Raw genomic sequence first — 18992 nt, forward strand, 5'->3', positions numbered from 1 at the left:
TACCACTGCCCCAAAGCCTGGATTCTTCCCAAAAGACACAGGGACTCAACCAAATAATAAACAAGCACCGTTGGTATCTGAAAAGAGCATGGTGGCAATTCTCTCTTCACCTTCCTTTTAAAAAACAGAGGGAAGAGGCAAGAAAGCATGGAAAGTAGAACATGAGCTGAATGAGAGACATCAGCATAAATGCGGACTCGTCAGCCCTGCTCTGTGGCTACTGCCAATTACAGTAGCCAGACCTGCAAGAGGACTGATTATATGTAATTTATAAAAAGTAAACAAGCTGGGTGCCTTGTGAACAATGAATGGTGATACTGAAGCCAAGAGGTAATAAAAATCATGAATAAACACTTCACATCCCCCTCCCCACCCAGACAACAATTGGTTGTACTCTGGCGAGGATTAGCAAGGGCAAAAATGAATATCTGGGTAATGATTTAAATGACAACAGACCCTTTGAGAGAGATTTTGTCTCAAATAAACCCTAGTGAAAGTTACACAGCACCAACTTCTCGTGTTCATAAGCTCAGCCACTTCAATGACTGTTCTTAGCCTTACTGAGGTAAAAAAAAAAAAAAAAAAAAAAAAAAAAGTTTGGTTCCAGTGCTACAATACAATCCTACAGTTGAAATATAGTTGGCCCTTGAATAACACAGGGGCTGGGATGCAATCAGCCATGCAATCAAAAATCTTGCATTTAACTTCTGACTCCCTCAAAACTTTACTAATAGCCTCCTGTTGACCAGAGAAGGCTTATCTATAAAATAGTCAATCAACACATACTTGATATGTTTTATGTATTATATACTGCATTCTTACAAGAGTACTTTTTTCTTAATTTTTCTGGTATTCTAGGTTTCTAGGTTACCTGGTTCATCTGTGAGTTTTTCTTTCTCTTTTGTCTTTTTTTTTTTTTTAGGGTGGGAGGGGCAAAGATGGAGAGAGAGAACCTCAAGCAGGCTCCATGCCCAACACAGAGCCCGCCTGAGGGTCAACCCTGACATCCTGACCTGAGCTGGATTCTAAAGTCAGACACTTAAAGGACTAAGCCACCCAGGTGCCCCCATCTCTGAGTTTTTCAAATTGTTGCAAATCTCCAAAACATTTTCCATTATATTTAATGAAAAAAGTCCACATCTAAGCGGACCCACCTGGTTCAAATCCGTGTTGTTCAGGGGTCAAGTATATAGCTTTTAATGGACACGTAGGGAAAGAATCTAAATAATAAGCATGCAGAAACTAAGCTTTGTGAAGAATCCCTCTACATTAAGGTTTCTCAATGTCAACACTACTGTCCCTTTGGGCTAGATAATTCTTTGTTGGAGGGGCTGTACTGTGCAATGCAGGATGTTTAGTAGCATCCTGCCTCCACCGACTAACAGCCCAAGTACCCCTGCTGTGACAGCTAAAAATGTCTCCAGACATTCTGGAATGTCTCCACAAATTACCTCCCCACATCCACCAAAACCACTGCTGGATACAGAAGCGTCATGAAGAAAAGCTTGTATTAATAAAATAACTCATACAACATATTTTTGACATCATAAGAAAACTCACAATTTCTTTTAAATATATATATTCTTTTAAATATATATGTGTATAGTACATATATATGTTATATATACCTTTTGAGTATATCACCCTATTTTTCCATATATTTTTTCCATTACTAGGGGCTAAAATACAAAATCTTAATATTGCTTAATAGGGTATCCAAGCCATCACAAAAGGGGCACATAATAAAATAACTGTGAGTAGGCCCAAAGTATTTATGCCCATTTAACAAAGCAACATACCCATCAGGCACAGAAGGCACAATGCCCATGAGAAGTGTTTTTATATTAATTTATTTTAAAGTCAGGATAAAAAAAGAATATAACAATAACAATACCAGCTTGGAACTTACTCATCTTTATAGTGACACACTTGCAAAATACAACTTTTATTCTTTTTTTTTTTTTTAATAGAGAAAGGGAAGGCCACGAAGGCAAAAGTACCTGGGGTTCACTAGGCACCATATGGCCCCACTATACGAATGGGCAGTAAGCAATTAAAACAAGCATGTATGATCAGTTGCGACAGGCACCATGCTATGGAAACAGAAGAGTATCAAAGGAGGATTAAACAGATGCTGGCAGCCCACTGTGTCTATGTGCGAGAGTGGTGGGAGTTCAGAGGAGGCTTCAGGGGCAGAGAACAAGCAGAAGTTAGCCTGGCTGTGCCGGCAGATGGGAGGACCAAAAATTCTGGGAGAAGAAGAGAGCAGGGCAAAGGCCAGACTGACAGGTCACAAGGCCAGTGTGGGATGTGGAAGTTCAGTAGAGCTGAAGCGGAGTGCGAAGGTAGCAACAAATACTACGGGAGGCACACGCAGGCACCCCATCACAACGGGCCTTGCAAACTGAGAGAAGAGGTTTGGGCAAAAGCCAAAGGAACTGCTTAGAGCAGCTTCAAACTGGGAGCGGTATGCTCAGATTTGTGTTTCCAAAGGCCACTCTGGCTGCCTTAATGAAGACAGTTTGAAGATGGTGTGGAAGAATGGAAGGAGAGAGGCCACTGGCTACTGCCTCAAACCAGAAGAAAGGCAAAGGCACCTCAGGTAGCAGAAGTTGATTAACTCAAGAGATATTTATATGTTGTTTTTTTCTTTAAGTGAGATTGAGAGAGATCATGCACATGCACGCAGGGGGATGAGGCGGTAAGGAGGTGGGGCAGTGGAAGAGGATGAAAGATCTTTTTTTTTTTTTAATATTTTATTTATTTGACAGAGAGAGATCACAACTAGGCAGAGAGGTAGGCAGAGAGAGAGGAGGAAGCAGGCTCCCCATGGAGCAGAGAGCCCGATGTGGGGCTCGATCCCAGGGCTCGATCTCACAACCCTGAGATCATGACCTGAACTGAAACCAAGAGTTGGATGCTTAACTGACTGAGCCATGCAGGGGCCCCTCAAAGAGATATTTGGGAGGTAAAACTGATAGGACTGGTCACTGGGTATGGAGAATGAAGGACAGATAACACAAAACAGCTCTGCACAAGTGATGGTGGAGGCACTGACTGAGGGAACAGCGAGAGGACCAGGTAGAGGGAGAGGCTAAGGCTGGCTATGGATATGCTGAGGCTGGGGTGCTGTGGGGCATCTATGTAGTTAAGGATCTAAGCAGCTAGATCCACAGATGTGGACTGAGAAACAGACTGAGATAACACCCTTGAATCATTATTGTATGATTCAAGGCCATTTAAGATCCAGAGATGGGCTTTAAAGGTTAGGAAAAAATGCAAGGTTATAGTAACAATTATGTGTAAGTTTATAAGAATTCTGCAGAAACTGAGAGCCCAGACCTTTTATCAAATTTTCAAAGGGATTCATGAACTCACATGTTTTGAAGCAGTAATCAACAGCATGAAATGAGAGACAAGGCCCATGCAGGACTGGCACTAAAACGCTGAAGAACTCCCATACATAAGGAGACTAGAGCCCAGTATTAGGAAAGCATGGAAAGAAGACTCTGAAAAGAGGAACTGGTTGTTTGTCCATCAATGTAGTCAGGAGTTCCATGAAAAGTAAGAACTAAAAAGTTCAAATCTAGTTCTGCTGTATCTGGCAACCAGGAGGTCATTGGGGACCTCAGAGCGAACTGTTTAGGAAAAGGACACAGACTCTATTCCATTAGGAAATGAGCAGCAGGTGGAAGCAGCCAAGTGTACAAAACCCACTCAAGAATCTGGCTGGTGGTGGGGCGCCTGGGTGGCTCAGTTGTTAAGCGTCTGCTTTCGACTCAGGTCATGATCCCAGGGTCCTGAGATCAAGACCCACATCCAGCTCCCTGTTCAGCAGGAGGCCTGCTGCTCCCTCTTCCCACTCTACCTGCTTGTGTTCCTTCTCTTGCTGTCTCTCTCCTTCTCTGTTAAATAAATAAATATAATCTTTTTTTTTTAAGATTTTATTTATTTGACAGAAAGAGATCACAAGTAGGGAGAGAGGCAGGCAGAGAGAGAGGAGGAAGCAGGCTCCCCGCGGAGCAGAGAGCCCGATGTGGGGCTCGATCCCAGGACCCTGGGATCATGACCTGAGCCGAAGGCAGAGGCTTTAACCCACTGAGCCACCCAGGCGCCCCTAAATAAATATAATCTTAAAAAAAAAAAAAAAAAAAAAAAAAGAATTTGGCTGGGGGCACCTGGCTAGCTCAGTCAGCAGAGCATGCAACTCTTGATCTCAAAGTTGTGAGTTCAAGCCCCACACTGGGTACAAAGCCTACTAAAAAAAAAAAAAAAAAAAGTCTGTCTAAGGAAGGAGGAATAGAAAGAGTCTCATTTCAGCTCCTGCTTTGAAAACAAAATCCACTGTTCAAGATCCTGGTGAGAAATATCTAACCACCTTCATTAAGCCTTCATTAAGTCCCTGAATTCACCTCCTTCTGCTAAATTCTTCTAGAGTCTTATCTCAAATGTCACTGATCATACTAAATGCATCCTATGTAGCATATAAACTCCCAAAAAATGGAGACAGCCCTCTTGGTCCTCTTTTTCTGAATTCTTCACAGTACTTTTTCATAGCAGGCATTCCCTCAGTGACTGAAGAGATATGACCCAAGGGATGAGAGATCTGGCTCTGCCAGAACAGCTAGTTAACATGTAGGACCTGGGACAAATCAGTTAGTCTCCCAGAGGCTAATTTTCACTCCTTATAAAAAGAGAAGGTTGGATTCTTGACTAGGGAAGGATATCCGTGTAACTGGGAAAGATACTCAATATAACTTGTTTTGGTAATGTAAATCATAGAAAGAAAAACTGGATAAAAAGCCAAAAGACAGCCAAATGACAAGGGTTAGAAACATTGAAAAACACTATACTAGACAATCTATAATTTTAGGTTTAAAATTGTATAATTATCTGGTTATGTTGTTCAAGAGATCATGCTAAGTATCACACTGTACCTTTAGACACAGAGAACAAATGCCATCTTTGTCCTCTGGAAATTAATATCCTATTACAAACAGTAAAGAATGAATACTGAAGCTATAATTTTCTTTGTAAACAAATTGTGTGTATGTACCTTCTACTGTGTATACTGTAGGTCATTATGAAAATCACCTGGAAAAATACATCAAATACAAAAATATATTAGGCTTGCTTTTCCTTTTTTGACTACTTACTTAAGTGAAGAAAAAGGAAAAAAGGAATACTGTTCAAAAGCACCATTTTAATTTTGCACCCTGTTCTTCGGAGATAAATGACCTATATACCCAGTGAAGATTACTCAGAAGGCTTTGGTTTTATGTAACAGCATCACTAGGATCAAATTACCTCCCCAAATACTTTGCATTCTTGTTCAGTATTTCCTTCTACCTTTTCTCAACACTTCAAACATTCAAATCTGAAACTGTCAAGGAGAACTTGTAAAATTTAATACTCCTACACAACTTTGGGGTCAATTATAACGTTGCCGGAGGGAAGGGGGTTCAAATAATACCTCCTTAACTGAAGGAGGTGATCATTCATTCCTCTTCAAGATCTACCTAACGCCACTGGAATTCAAAACACTGGAGGAAGCATTTTACCAAGTATTTCTCTTTCAAGACTGGAAGATTAAAAGTTCTCTCCCGCTAAGCAACTGGTCATCCCTCCAACTAGAAGCACTTTCATCTTGGCTGCTATGACCCTGGCCAAGGCACTAATGGGAATATGTGATGGATCAGAATTGAGAAAGCACACCAGGTACTTAATTCTTTAATCAGGTAGTCATCTGGGGAGGAGTTCTGCTACTCGGAAAGTGGCCTGACCACATTTCCCAATACAGTAGTAACTAAAAACTGCATTTCAGGAGAGGAAAACAATCTACATGCTAGGTGGAACATTATTACTCCTAGTCTTGATTACCACATTACAGGGTCAGAAATAACTCCCCCCTTTTAGAGAAAAGATGAAAGAACGTGTATATAAAGATTCTAACACAAATACTCTGTGATACTGGTAGCTTGGCTAGGCTTACATTACAGAGAGAGAAATGAAAACAAAGAGAAAAGAGCAAGAGGGTAGATAGAGATCCACGGGACAAAGAGTTCTTTCACCTTTCTCCCACTTAAAAAAAAGTTAGCAAATAAAATATAGTTATAGCAACTAGGTAACTGATGTATTAAAAACAAAAAATAAAGGGGCGCCTGGCTGGCTCAGTCAGTAGAGCATGGGACTCTTCATCTCAGGGTTATGAGTTCGAGCCTCACGCTGGGTTTGGAGATTACTAAAAAAAAAAAATAAGGGACGCCTGGGTGGCTCAGTTGGTTAACAGGCTGCCTTCGGCTCAGGTCATGATCCCAGCGTCCTGGGATTGAGTCCCACATCGGGCTCCGTGCTCGGCAGGGAGCCTGCTTCTCTCTGTCTCTGCCTGCCACTCTGTCTGCCTGTGCTCACTCTCTCTCTCTGACAAATAAATAAACAAAAATCTTTAAAAAAAAAAAACAAAATAAAAATAAATAAATAAATAAGTAAACTAAAAACAAAACAAAAATAAAAACAAAAACAAGAACAATAGATTGAGTTCTCAACCTTCTCCTGAGAGCTAATGTCCTATGTCCTCATTTCACAAAAGCAAACCTTGACTAAAATTATATTTACCTGCTTCCTTCATGTATACTAACTAAATATCTGTAGGCAAATGACAAATATCCGACTCAACCAAGCAACAGGAAAGTAATGTACAAAGCCATGGCGTCAACTGACATTTTTCCCCTTCTCAGACTATAGCTGCCCTCCTCTCACTTTTCTCTTGAAATGTAAAATGGAATGTTGATGTTTTCTTTTTTCATCTGTGGCGTTCTTAAAGAACGTATAAAACTGTTTTCAAAAAAAAAAATTTAAACCACACGAGTCAAAGAAAAATAAAAAAAGGAAAAGAAAAACAATGAACAGGATAGTTAAAGCAAAGTTTAATATTTTTCTTCCTTTAAAAAAAAAATGACCTAAGATTTTTACATTGAAAAGAAATATTTGGACTCTCCGTATATTGTTTTTAATTCATGGAACAATGTAGCCATTTGTTTTTTTCCTTTTAGGACTTTTTTTTTCTTTTTGGACACAGGGAATTATTTAGGCCAAGTATGAATTCTAAGTAAAAGGTTGAGAGAAAAAAGAAATACCACCATAAGAAAAACTCATGGTGAATTTGGCATTCTTTCCAGTATATAAAAATAAAACTCAGTTTAGAAGTATGATAAAAATTTCTGAAATACACAAAAGGAGAGAATAGTTAAATGGTAGAAAAAATTTAAGATAACTCACATTTCCCCTTCTAGAAGCTCTATTTCTTGCAACTTACATCTTCATGTGCAGTTTGTATAGAGCAGCTTTGCTAAAAACAACCACATGGAAAATTTTTGTTCCAGATAATACTGCAGGACAGGGCTTGGCAGCTACAAGTTGTAATCAGAACGTTTCAAGAGCTAATGTAACAGAGATAACAACCAAACATGGGTTCGGTGCGCAGCGGTAACTACTTTTCACAAAGCAGGCTGCGAGAGGGTCAAAAGCTGTTAGGCTCTACTTCATGTGCCTTCAGCAATGAGAATTATTCTCTTCAGTTAGGGAGAGTTTTGCGCCTGTGAATAAAAGAACTGCTGAAAATATAAAAGATTCCCTTTTCCAGCTCAGGCATTCTTATACTATTTAAGGGGCTTACACCTATAAGCCTGGAATGGTCAAAGTGACTAAAGTGACTTTTCCCAGTACTTCCACAGGCCTGAACTGCCACCTCCTATTCTGTAAGACTCCCTGCCATCTACTTGGCAACTGAAGAGGCTACTTATTTAATGGATGTGGAAATCCACTGTACAAAGAACCACTTTTCCCCAGGAGTAATCTAAAGAAGAAAAGAATGCTAATTTTATGTGTGCTTGTAGCCAAAGAGGAGAGAATAAAGAGACCTGTGACTTGATAAGTTTCCTGTACTCAAATCCCTAGACTGAGATAAAAGGACTCACAGAAATGTTGTGACTTCAAGCCAAAGTTCAAATGGCAAACTCAGATGACGCTCTAACTTGGTGGAAATTAGCCACCATGTTAATTTGAGGAATGTGAAATGAGAGAAACCCGTCCATCAACAGTCAGAGGGGGTTTAATGAGACCCAATGGTGTTATTCTCTTTTCTCCAACACTAGCTGGCACTCACACAGCGGGGCTAAGATGGCTTCCAAAGTCCAAAATAAGACACTAGCCCAAGGGAGTGCTGGCCCTCCTGCTGGAACTCAGGAGCAAATGAATCAAAGGCTCTTTTATTCTCCCTCCCACCAGAACATGCTCCCTCTCTGTTGTAAACTAAATGCTTGCCAGAATGAATTATTTAGCTCAAAACAGACATAAAGAAATTCTTAAATAACACATGGTCCCTTGGAATTTTAATAAGTTCAGGTGACCAAAAGAGTTGTTTTGTTTGTTCCTTTCTTATCTGACACATAATATTCACTTGTGGTCAGGATCCCATCAGGAGCATTAGGTCATGGCAGAAACAGAAACTTCTCAAACCACACTTTACAGCTGACATCCAAACTCCATGCTTGAAACTTAGATGTTCTGAAGCTGTTCTCTTCCCTAGGATGTCTAAACTCAACACTGTCTTTGTTCTTCCTTTAAAACCAGGCTTCCCTTGGGATCTACTATTTCTGCCAGCAAGACCTCAGTTCTTCCAAGAACAGAGCCTGAAAAGTCATTTGTGAATCCTCTCCTGGCAGCCCCCTCCCATTCCCCTCTCAGTTTGAACTCTTAAGCAATTATTGTCTGAATCATTCATCTGGCAAGTAATCATATATGGTCTTATAACATATGTCTTGTAAAACGATTTAAATGTAGGTGCATTTACAGCGTGTCTTCACAGATAGATCAGAAACTCCTTGAGGGCAGGGAGCAGGCCTTTCCCTCCATTGTATTCCACACATGACACATTACAAAAGCTCCAGAAATACTAGTTGATTTATTCAGTCAACAGATACCTGCACTTCTATTCTGAGGCAGGCACAGCACTGGGTACTGGAGACACGATGACACTGTGACACTCAGGGCAGCAACTTCACGGCCTTGTACTCAGTGAGCCTCTGTTCTATTAAGGCAAATGCTAGAGAGTCCCCAGACTGCTTAAGCAGTTCCTCATACATTCACTAAACTATTTAAGATGAGCAAGAAATTAAAATTTATTTCCCAAAAAGGAGGCTTCTCAATAAGAAGCTCCTCCCCTCTGCCTCTCACTTCCAAGGAAATATCTATGGAATGTTAAGCCACAAGAGAATTTAGAATCTAGACCTGCATGCCCCTTCCTCAGTTTACAGATGAGGAAACTGAGGATCAGAATGGTCAAAGAATCACCTAGAAAACGGCAAAGTCAATCCAATCCTGCATCCTGACACTCAGTCCAGGATTCCTTTCACAGTAGCACAATTTTCTCCAAATCCTTCACAAATAAAGTAGTAGTCTACCTGCTGTGATGTCCCTTCCCCTGTGTTAGTTTCTAAGAAAATTAGGAGTGATAGCACTCAATGTTTTGAATCTGTCACTCTTAAACTTCCTCCATCTGCAAATTATCAAGACCTTATCTACATATTTTTATGTTAACTACAAAATATGGAATTCTACTGGGGCACCTGGCTGGCTCAGTCAGAAGAGCATATGACTCCTGATCTCGGGATCATAAGCTAGAGCCCCACGTTGGGTACAGAGATTATTGAAAATAAACTTTAAATACATACATACATATGGAATTTAGTCATTAAAAAAGCTTCGATACTTTATTTTTAAAGCAGGCTTAATAACTACACAACACACTGAGATAAACAATTCAGCTGTCAACAAGATTATCCAAGTATAACCCTTGTCATATTATTGTATTTTGTTCAAATATGATCTTTTTAAAAAACTTAAAATCAAATTTTCAAAACAGCAGAATTCTAAAACTACCCTCCAAACTGATACAATTTTCTAATGATAATTTTAAATCCCAAAGACAACAATCAGATTTAGGAATTCAGCAAGTTTTACATGGAGAGTTTTATACTCATCATTAAGTCCAGGCATAATGAAACAATTAACTATCAACTATCAACCACCTATCATGAAGGCTTAATGTAATTAGTAGTTGATGATCTTTGTTAACAGAAACAGCATTCCTGCCACATGAGAAAAGGTAAAAAGAAAACATTAAGAATCTGAATGGACATTTACTATCCTGGGGTTTTCAAGAAAAAAATTACTTCGACAGAATAATTATGCTCCTTCAATCACTAAGTAAAAGCTTCAGAGAGTCCCTTTACTGCTACTAGTAATTGCAAAAAAAAAAAAAAAAAAAAAGTACAGAAGAGCTTACAGACATCACATCACAATCCCATGTGCCGTAGTGGCACTACTGAGCAGTGACCTAATGCTTAGCACAGATCCTGGGCAGTACCTGAACAAGGAGATGCTAACTCTGCCCACTTGTACCCCTGTCCTCCATGTAAGATGTGAGGTGCCCAATGAGAGAAAGAGGCGATTTCTGTTTCTAGGCCCATTTCCAAAACCAGGGGCATGTTCTGGAAGTCCAGACAAGAACCATCCTATTAACTGACAGCTTAACAGTGGAGCCCAAGCTGGGTGCTGATTACACACTAGAGAACTGGCCGAGGTCTTGCTCCCAGACTGGCTGGCAGCTCCCAGGCCACCTTGGTCTGGCCTCAGAAGCAGGTTCTCCTGCTGAGATTACACACCTGCCCAATGCTGACAGCTGGGCCATGGAGGAGCCCAAACCTGGTGTCCAGACTTGAGGCAGGCCACAGGGAAGCTCCTCCTGCAGAGATATGGTGATAGCCAGCTGGCTTGAATCAATCCTTTGTTTTCAGACTTACATTTCATCTTGGCTGAAATTTCAAGTAGTGATGAAAATCTTACCATTATTTCAAATAGCTGATTTGTCTTTAAATAACTTCTTAAAAATCTGAGCACCACCGTTCAGTGCAAACTACCAAGAGTTTACTTGTTTTCTGTAACCCTAGGGATGGTGATCTGTATACGTTTCCACTGAGGTCCTCAACGTAAAAAAGCAGCTGTTTAATATACAACATAGGAAAAAACCGAAACACAGTGGTAGCAAAATTGAAAGAAAGCATGAACATTTTCACCTCTACTTTAAGTAGACTTCAAAAAAATTCAGAGGATGAAATACATAGAAGAGGTTCTTACCCTTTTGCAAATAGATGTAGAAAAAAGTAAAAAGAAATGAAAAGGCTAGGGAATATACACACTATTCCAGGCTTTCTCTTTTCATGTCCCTTTCACTCTCTCTAGGAAATTTAAGAAAAGCTTTCATACCAGAGGAACACACTAGTGTGCAAAGAAAAGGCTGTGTGAGTTGACTATGAAATAGTAAACATAAAAAGGAGCTGTAAATGGAATGCACTGAAGCCATAAGTGAGATGACTTTAAAGATAAAAACTAAAACCACTTCTTGTCATGTAAAAGCCCTTAAGTACCATCTTAATCGTTTGGACTACCCTATAAATACTGTAAACAGTAAGACAACTGTCGAAATCCCATGGGCCAAATGCTCCCCAAAACAATCAACGTCCAAACTCCCTAACATCTCGTTAACAATCACAGTACCATTCATCCAAGATATCTTTTCACAGTAAATCCATTCATTAAAAACTATTATCAAGCAACATTTTGTCTACTGGATGGCCAAAAATGTTTCCTTTTGCCCTTTATTTTCATAAAGATTTTACATGAAAAGAAATAGATGAATATATGCATGTCTTTGAGGGTCAAAACTGCTTTAGCAAAAACAATCTGAACTGGACATCAACGCCTCAAGATCGATAATCTGGAAATGTCAAAAACTTCTGGGCAACCAACTTGACAGCTAAACTGTAAGATAGTCCTCATTCTAACTTAACAATTCTCCAGTCATCCTCTGGGACCCCTTAAATTCTGGTAGCCACCCTGCACACTGTTTTCCTGGGCCATATCCATGTATAAAGAAAACACTAGTACTCAGCAAGGCAAGAAAAACCCCACCTCCTCCAAGCTGTTGGGCATATTCTTCCCCCTGCTGAAAACAGTTTATGGAGTCTGCTATCTCTCAAAAGTATCCCTATGGTTTCAGACTACAATGAGCTTATTCCTCAAAACATCTATTAAAAAAATAAATAAATAACAGTCAGCTTTGGCACACGATCTGAAACCACTTTATGCTGTTGGCTCATTTCACATATTGTCTCATTTCTCTGAAAACTCAGAAAGCTGCTTTGAGGGTCTTATGTTTCTTTAGCCTACGCATCTTATCCCCCAACTTGCTTCTTCCCAGCATTCTCAACTAATATTCACAGACTCCTAGAACGTTATAAACTGAAAGGAGCTTTAAAGATGACTTAGTCTGAGCTCCATTTGAACTAGATGAGTCATTAACCTTTATAGCAGTTAGGCAGATCTGGGTTCAAATCCTATGGCACATTCTGGTTACTGAAACTGTTTTCTCATTTGTAAAACAGAGATAATACCTACCTCATAAAACTGTTGTAATGATCAAATGAAATAATACATATGGGGGGGGCACTTTTCATTGTCTTAAGACAATCTTTTTGGCTGATTTTCTTTTTAAATTATATTACATTAAATTGCAAGCCCACTAGGCAGGGCTTCTTTCCCGCTATATTGTCTAATCTTATGATGCCTAGTCCAGTGGCAGGCATCTTTTGAGAGAGCCATAAACCAACCATGTGAAAGAATGTGTTACGTCTCTAAAATCACTACTTATTTAGGCAACTGTACTGTCCCTTTAGTTTCCTCCTAGAACATCGTTAGGTCCACGTGTTTTCTAAACTGTGCCTCTCAAGACAAATTCACCTATCTCCCTACTCCCCCTTCTCACACACATACAACCTTCTTTTTGGAACTAAAGACCTAAGTAAACCACGGCCTCCCGCAAATGTTGGAAGAAAGTTGCATCTCTACCAGAACATTCAGGAAACTGTGGTAAGTAAAGAGACGGGATCTGGAAGGGTTCGAGTTTCTTGGGATGTGTGGCATCAAGTTCTTAAATGACAATTACTTGTCTATAACAAATACTGGCAGAAAGTGAACCAGAAACTCTCTGGTGAGTCGGTGCAGTTAAACACTGCACTTCACTCCACTATCCAAGCAGTGACTATTAAGACTAATTTGGGTTCTAATGCTGGGTGTTGATATCATTCAACAAGAAGTAAGTTCCATTGGAAGTGCCGGCCCCTGACAGTAGACTTGTATTTAGGGAGGCATACATTTTGCTTTTGAAAACACATTTTACTAGAAAAACATTGGTTCCATACACCAGGACAAACGTCATTTCTTTTCCTTTGCAGAGGGGAGCGACCAAAGAACCAACGGGGGAGAAGGGGTAAGAATCCAGACCCCTGAAGAAGGCATAGATTTCTACCAAAGTGAGGTTGGTTCTTTCAAGGAATATTTTTCTTAACAGCTAAAATGGTTTAACACATAATCAGCATCTTGTATCAATTACACCAATGCCATTTAAGTAACCCTGGTGGCCTGGGAAAGGACCGCAACACACAGAAATCCTACGGGCCTCAGCTGTCCCCCCTCCTGCGAGGTTTGACAGCGCGTCCAAGGCGCCCAAATACCAGCCGCCAGGCTCCCCCCAGCGCCCTCCTCTCGCTGCAAACTGCCAAGGCTCTCGGGCCAAACCCCGCCGTCCCTCGATTCAAAACCGCGAAAATGCGAACCCTGCTAGGCAAACGGCAGGGCGCGTAGTTAACTTTTCTTTCCCTTTTGCACGGATTTGAGATGCTGGTTTCTAATACCAACTTCTGAGGTTCACAGTCCACTGTCGCCCGCACCTCGGGTTGGGGGGTGGGGGAAGACGAGATGAGGGCGCCGACCAAAGAGAGAGTTGCTGAGTTCTAAAACCTCAGCGGTTTCTCGGTTGCGGGAAATTCAGTGTTCAGCAGCCCCATGATGATCAAACGCAGACATAAAGAAAGAAGAATACTCTTCCCCTCACCTCTGCTACGAGGAGTAGTAAAAACATGCTGCAGGCATTAGGTGGAAACCCGGGCCCTCCCACGGGCCGATGAGGCCCGCCGCACAGCAGGCCTTCTGGAAGCTGGAGGAAGAAAGTTAGCCGGCAAAGTGGAGGGAAGCCGGGGATGTGAGCTTTACAGCCTCGGTGCAGAGCCTGCCGGGGAAGGGGCCGAGGGGAAAGAGATGGGGGACTAAGTTGAAGAACCCGCCCCGCGCGCGGCCGGGGCAGCGGTGCGGTCGGGGAGGCCCAAGGAGAGGCGGCCGAAGCTCTACTTACATAACGCTTCAACTTCTTCTCCGGGGGGGACTTGCGGAGCCATCCGGAGCAGACCACTTCGCCGCCGCTCATGGTGCGCGCCTCTCCGGCTGCCGGCCGGGCAGCTGAGGGGCGGGCGGGCGCGCTCCCGACACAGCCGACGCCCGCCGGCAGCGCAGCCGCCAGAGCCTCGCTCTTTCGAGGCGCAGCCGGGGCCGGACGGGACGCGCGGGCTACGCGGCGCGCTGGCTGTGCGCGTCCAAGCGTCTCCCACGCGGGTCCACTGACGGTGAACAGAAGCTGGCAGCGTCTCCAAGGCCGACACCTCGGAGCCGGGGCAGCTGTCGGGCCGAGGGCGCCCGGGCCTCCCTTCAGTGCGCCAGCCTAGCCGCCAGGCGCGCCGTCCCGCCGGCCGCCTCTGCAGCGCTCCGGCACAGCGAGACTCTACCCCAGCACGGAGCCGAGCCTCGGTCCCCTGCGCTCCGCCCCCTAAGAACAGGACCTCCCCGAGCGCTTTCCGAAAGACACTACGTTGCACGCGCGCGCACACACACACTCTCTCACACACACACAGACACACACTCACTCACTCACACAATGCCCCCATGCGGCGCCCACTCCGGATCGCCCCTTGGTTTCGGTGCGCCGGGCGCGATCCTCCCCTTCCTCCTCCTCGGGAGAGAGTGGGTCACTTCTCCGCGGCGCCCGGTAAAGAGCGGGGAGCGGACAGAGGTTAAAAGGAAACCGCGAGGGTCTCGTGCGGGCTCAGGGCAGGTCCTGGGCTACGCAGGGAGCCGCCGTAGTGGCGGCGAAACGCAGAGTGTCGTTGGGCGGCAGGAGCTGGGCAGGGCGCAAGTCCCGCGGGAGGGTGGGTCCGCTCTCGCCGCCGCCGGAGAGGGCGGAGAGCGGCGGAGGAACCAGGCACTCGGCGCTTGGCTTCGGAGAAGGACCCCACTGTCCCGTCCCCTCACGCTCCTCCAGCGTCGCTTCCCCCGCCAAGGGGCGCGCAGCAGGCTCAGAGCGGCAGGGCCTCCCAGTTCCCTCTCCCTTTCTTCCTTCCCCTCCCCCGTTCTGGCCAGCTCCGGTTTCTGCCTAGACTTTCTCTGAAACTCCGGCGGAGCGCTTCCAGCCAAAACAACAAGGGCCGGGGGCGGAGGGAGCGGACGGAGGGAGGGAGCGGGAGTCCGAGAGGCACCCTGGGATCTGTAGTTCGGGAAGCTGGAACGGGGTCCTCAGCCGCCCTGCGGCGGCGGCGGCAGCCGGAGCCCCCAGCCGGCACCTGGTGGGGGAAGGCGGACGAAGCCTTGGCGAGACCAGGGCTGCCGGGGCTCGGGCCCTGGGAGGACCGAGGAATGTTCGAGTGTCAGTTTGGGGTTTGCCAGTTGGCTCTGTCGAGTATCAGTTCAGAGTTTGTAGTATACAGAAGATCAGGGCTTTGGGGGGTTTTCTCTACTTGACAGCCTGCAGTCAAAACGGGAGACCGCGACCCCGCGGATCCGGGCCGGGGAAACTTAAGGCCCGGGACGAGAGGAGAGAGGGTGAGGGGGCAGCGCGCACCACTAGCCTGGTGGGGAGGACGGGGGACCAACCCGGACTGGCGTGGATGGGTCCCCGGAGCAGGCCTGCCAGGGTGGTAGGATCTCTTAGTGGGGTCGTGGGATTTGACTGAGTCTTTGTGTGGGACATTTTGAAGTTTCACACTCCCTCCGTTTGTTGCCAGTTTCTTCCACTTGACGTTGTATTTGTTTAAAATCTACCCTTGGAATGTTGGTCTAGAACAGGGAGAATTACTGGATGTCCTACTTCTATTTGCCTACTTGTGTGTGTTTTACAATTATGACTCCTGGTCCTGAGCTTACCATTGTCCTGTAATAGAAATATCTTTCCCAATTTACTTATAAAAAACATAGCCCCAAAACAATCTGCAGAAGGTAATATAAATAATCAGATGAAAGTGCTAAAATATTAGGAGCTAAGTTAACACGGCATTTGCTTATTAACACGACATTCATATTCAGGAGTTCCTCTCAGTTTGAAAGTGTGCAATTGCAGTTAGGTGCTGGAGTAGCGACAAAGATCCCTGCACTCAGGGAGGTGACATTCCTGTAGTGGCATAGGATCTTAAAGAAAAGGTATCACAGATTGTGATAAATGTTGTGCCCTGAGGCAAACAAATATAGTAAAGTGAAAGAATAAGTGGGGTGGGCTCAGTCAGATGGGGTGAGAGGTAAGACTTCCTTGAAGAGACATTTAGATGGAGATTTGTAAGATGTGAAGAGAGACTCCCAAGACTTGTTTTATGAAAAGATAAAAGAATAAGCTTGACCATGGCAGAGAGAAAGAACGAGCAAGGGAACTTGTTGTTTTTCTTAAATTTTAAGGCTTTTGGAATGTCAGTGATTGTCATTTTTACAGCAGCTAATAAACCAGAGCAATTCTTTTTAAGTGTGTGAATGCAGATTTTGTCACAAGTCCAAAGGAAAATAAATCATTGAATTTGTTTTCCACTTCTCCCATAGGAAGTGTGTATGTACACTGAGTCAAAAGTATTTATAATTAACATTCATAACATTAGTTCACTGTTGGCTTTAGAAAATTCTGGGGCGCCTGGGTGGCTCAGTGGGTTAAAGCCTCTGCCTTCGGCTCAGGTCATGATCCCAGGGTCCTGGGATGGAGCCCCGCATCGGGCTCTCTGCTCAGCAGGGAGCCTGCTTCCCCTCCTTTCTCTCTCTGCCTGCCTCTCTGCCTATTTGTGATCTCTGTCAAATAAATAAATAAAATCTTTAAAAAAAAAAAAGAAAAAAGAAAATTCTTCACTATCTCCACTCCTGTTATAAAGCCTTTCTAATGGAAAATTATAATATATCTTGTACTATTTAGCTTTTGGAAGTTCCAGTAATTTTTTTGTTATTTCAAATAAGAGATTCAGTTATCTCATTTCTATGAGATAGAATATTTGAAGAAATCTTTAAGTATTTTCCCTATCTTCAACTGTGTTGTTTTAGATTTGTATTAGATCAAACAAGGGTCAAAGAGAGGTTGAAGAGAGATACATCTTCGTGTATGTATTTTAGAAAGGAAATTTGCATTATTTTAACATTACATGCAATTTTTAGATTATCTGTGAAATCACATTTTATATCTTTATACATTAAAATGCATGCCAGAAATAGCTATCACACATAAGAATCTTAACTTTCTTTCACACAACAAATATTTATGTGCAAGTCCCTGAGGACCTGGGATATGATAAGGAGGAAAGCCAGACCTATTCTTCCATTCCTCTATCCTGGAGAAACACATTTTACAGTTAATTAGCCCTGTAAATTCTACAATACAGTCAAATGTGGTGTGAAAATGGTGTGAAAAAAATATAGACAGTTTTATTTGGGCATAGAACAGGAGAATCTACCCCTGAGAAGAGAACGGATAGGTTGGGATACACTTCCCTGAGGAAAAGACTTAAGTGGAGATCTTCAGGTTGAGTGGGGTGAGCCTGGTAAAGTAGCAGAGTATTCCAGACAGAGGAACTACTAGGTGTACAAGTCCTCAGTCTAGAAGGAGCTCTCAAGGACCTGGATGAAGGCAGCAGTGAGGCAAGTGAGAGGGACATTGGACTGGGTGAGGTTACAGGGAAGGGACAGGTTGCACTGATGCTTGCAGATTAGAGTTGAGACTTTTTCTTAGAGCAAAGGATCACTCGAGCAATCACTACTAGGGACTTTGTCATTCACCTCCAGCATCCTCCTTTAACCACATGTCCTCCAGCTTGATCTTTTAAGATCTTCCTGTGTAATCTTCTTTTTTTTTTTAAATCTTTTTTTTTTAATATTTTATTTATCTGACAGACAGAAATCACAACTAGGCAGAGAGGCAGGCAGAGAGAGAGGAGGAAGCAGGCTCCCTGCGGAGCAGAGAGCCCGATGTGGGGCTCGATCCCAGGACCCTGGGACCATGACCTGAGCCGAAGGCAGAGGCTTTAACCCACTGAGCCACCCAGGCGCCCCCCTGTGTAATCTTCATAACAGCTTTTCTAGCCTATTAACAGTTTGCCTTCTCATGATTGAGCAGAACTCTCCTTTCTCTGCTTCCCCTTTGTCCAACTTAAATTCTATGATCCATATTTTTAATGACATGGTCCCAACTCATAAAACCCAATTCTGGATGAGCCCAACTTTACTTTCTTCTGCACCCAAGCAACCAAGTACTTTTGGAGGGAATCACCCGACAGAATAAGTGGAATCACCATAAATTAATGTTTAAGGACCTCGAGTAGATCCTCATCTTTCTGCAGAGGACAGGTCTTAGTTTTCTGGGCCCTAAAGCTTATACAGTTTGGAGAGTCCTTTTCAAAGAAAAGAATATATAATTACAAATATAAAATTAGGATGAATATGTGTTTAGAATGAAGACATAAATGACAAGCATATTTACTAGATCCATGGAGATATAGATGCCTTTCTTTTGAGATCTCAATGATGATTTACCAGAATCCTTACACAAGTATGCTTCCTGAGTGCATCCTGGCGTCCAGTTCCAACTAGGACTCTCCATCTCTCCCAGCAGCTCCCTACCCTCATGGGAGACCTGCACTGAAGTTTCATTCACTTTATGGATGTCCCTGCTACCTGGCAGTCACACTTCCTTTATCTGGACAGTGCACTAGTTTGTCTTAAAAAAAAAAAATAGCTTTATTGAGATATAA

General features: G+C 43.1%; 1 protein-coding gene across 5 annotated transcripts in view; it reads right to left on the reverse strand.

Annotated features, from left to right (window-relative positions):
* GAB1 (GRB2 associated binding protein 1) overlaps positions 1-15331 on the reverse strand; it is a 124424-nt gene extending 109093 nt beyond the window's left edge. For 2 of the 5 annotated variants that reach the window (XM_045992842.1, XM_045992851.1), the window contains exon 1: positions 14309-15329. In XM_045992842.1, the coding sequence (XP_045848798.1) occupies positions 14309-14380 (72 nt within the window). In that variant the 5' untranslated portion in view covers positions 14381-15329. Of the gene's footprint in view, positions 1-14308 lie in introns of all 5 variants that reach the window. The other 3 variants (XM_045992891.1, XM_045992833.1, XM_045992861.1) reach the window with 3 other exon arrangements.
* Positions 15332-18992: the final 3661 nt, after the last annotated feature.

The sequence above is a fragment of the Meles meles genome, chromosome 2, assembly GCF_922984935.1.
Source record: "Meles meles chromosome 2, mMelMel3.1 paternal haplotype, whole genome shotgun sequence".
Classification (NCBI taxonomy): domain Eukaryota; kingdom Metazoa; phylum Chordata; class Mammalia; order Carnivora; family Mustelidae; genus Meles; species Meles meles.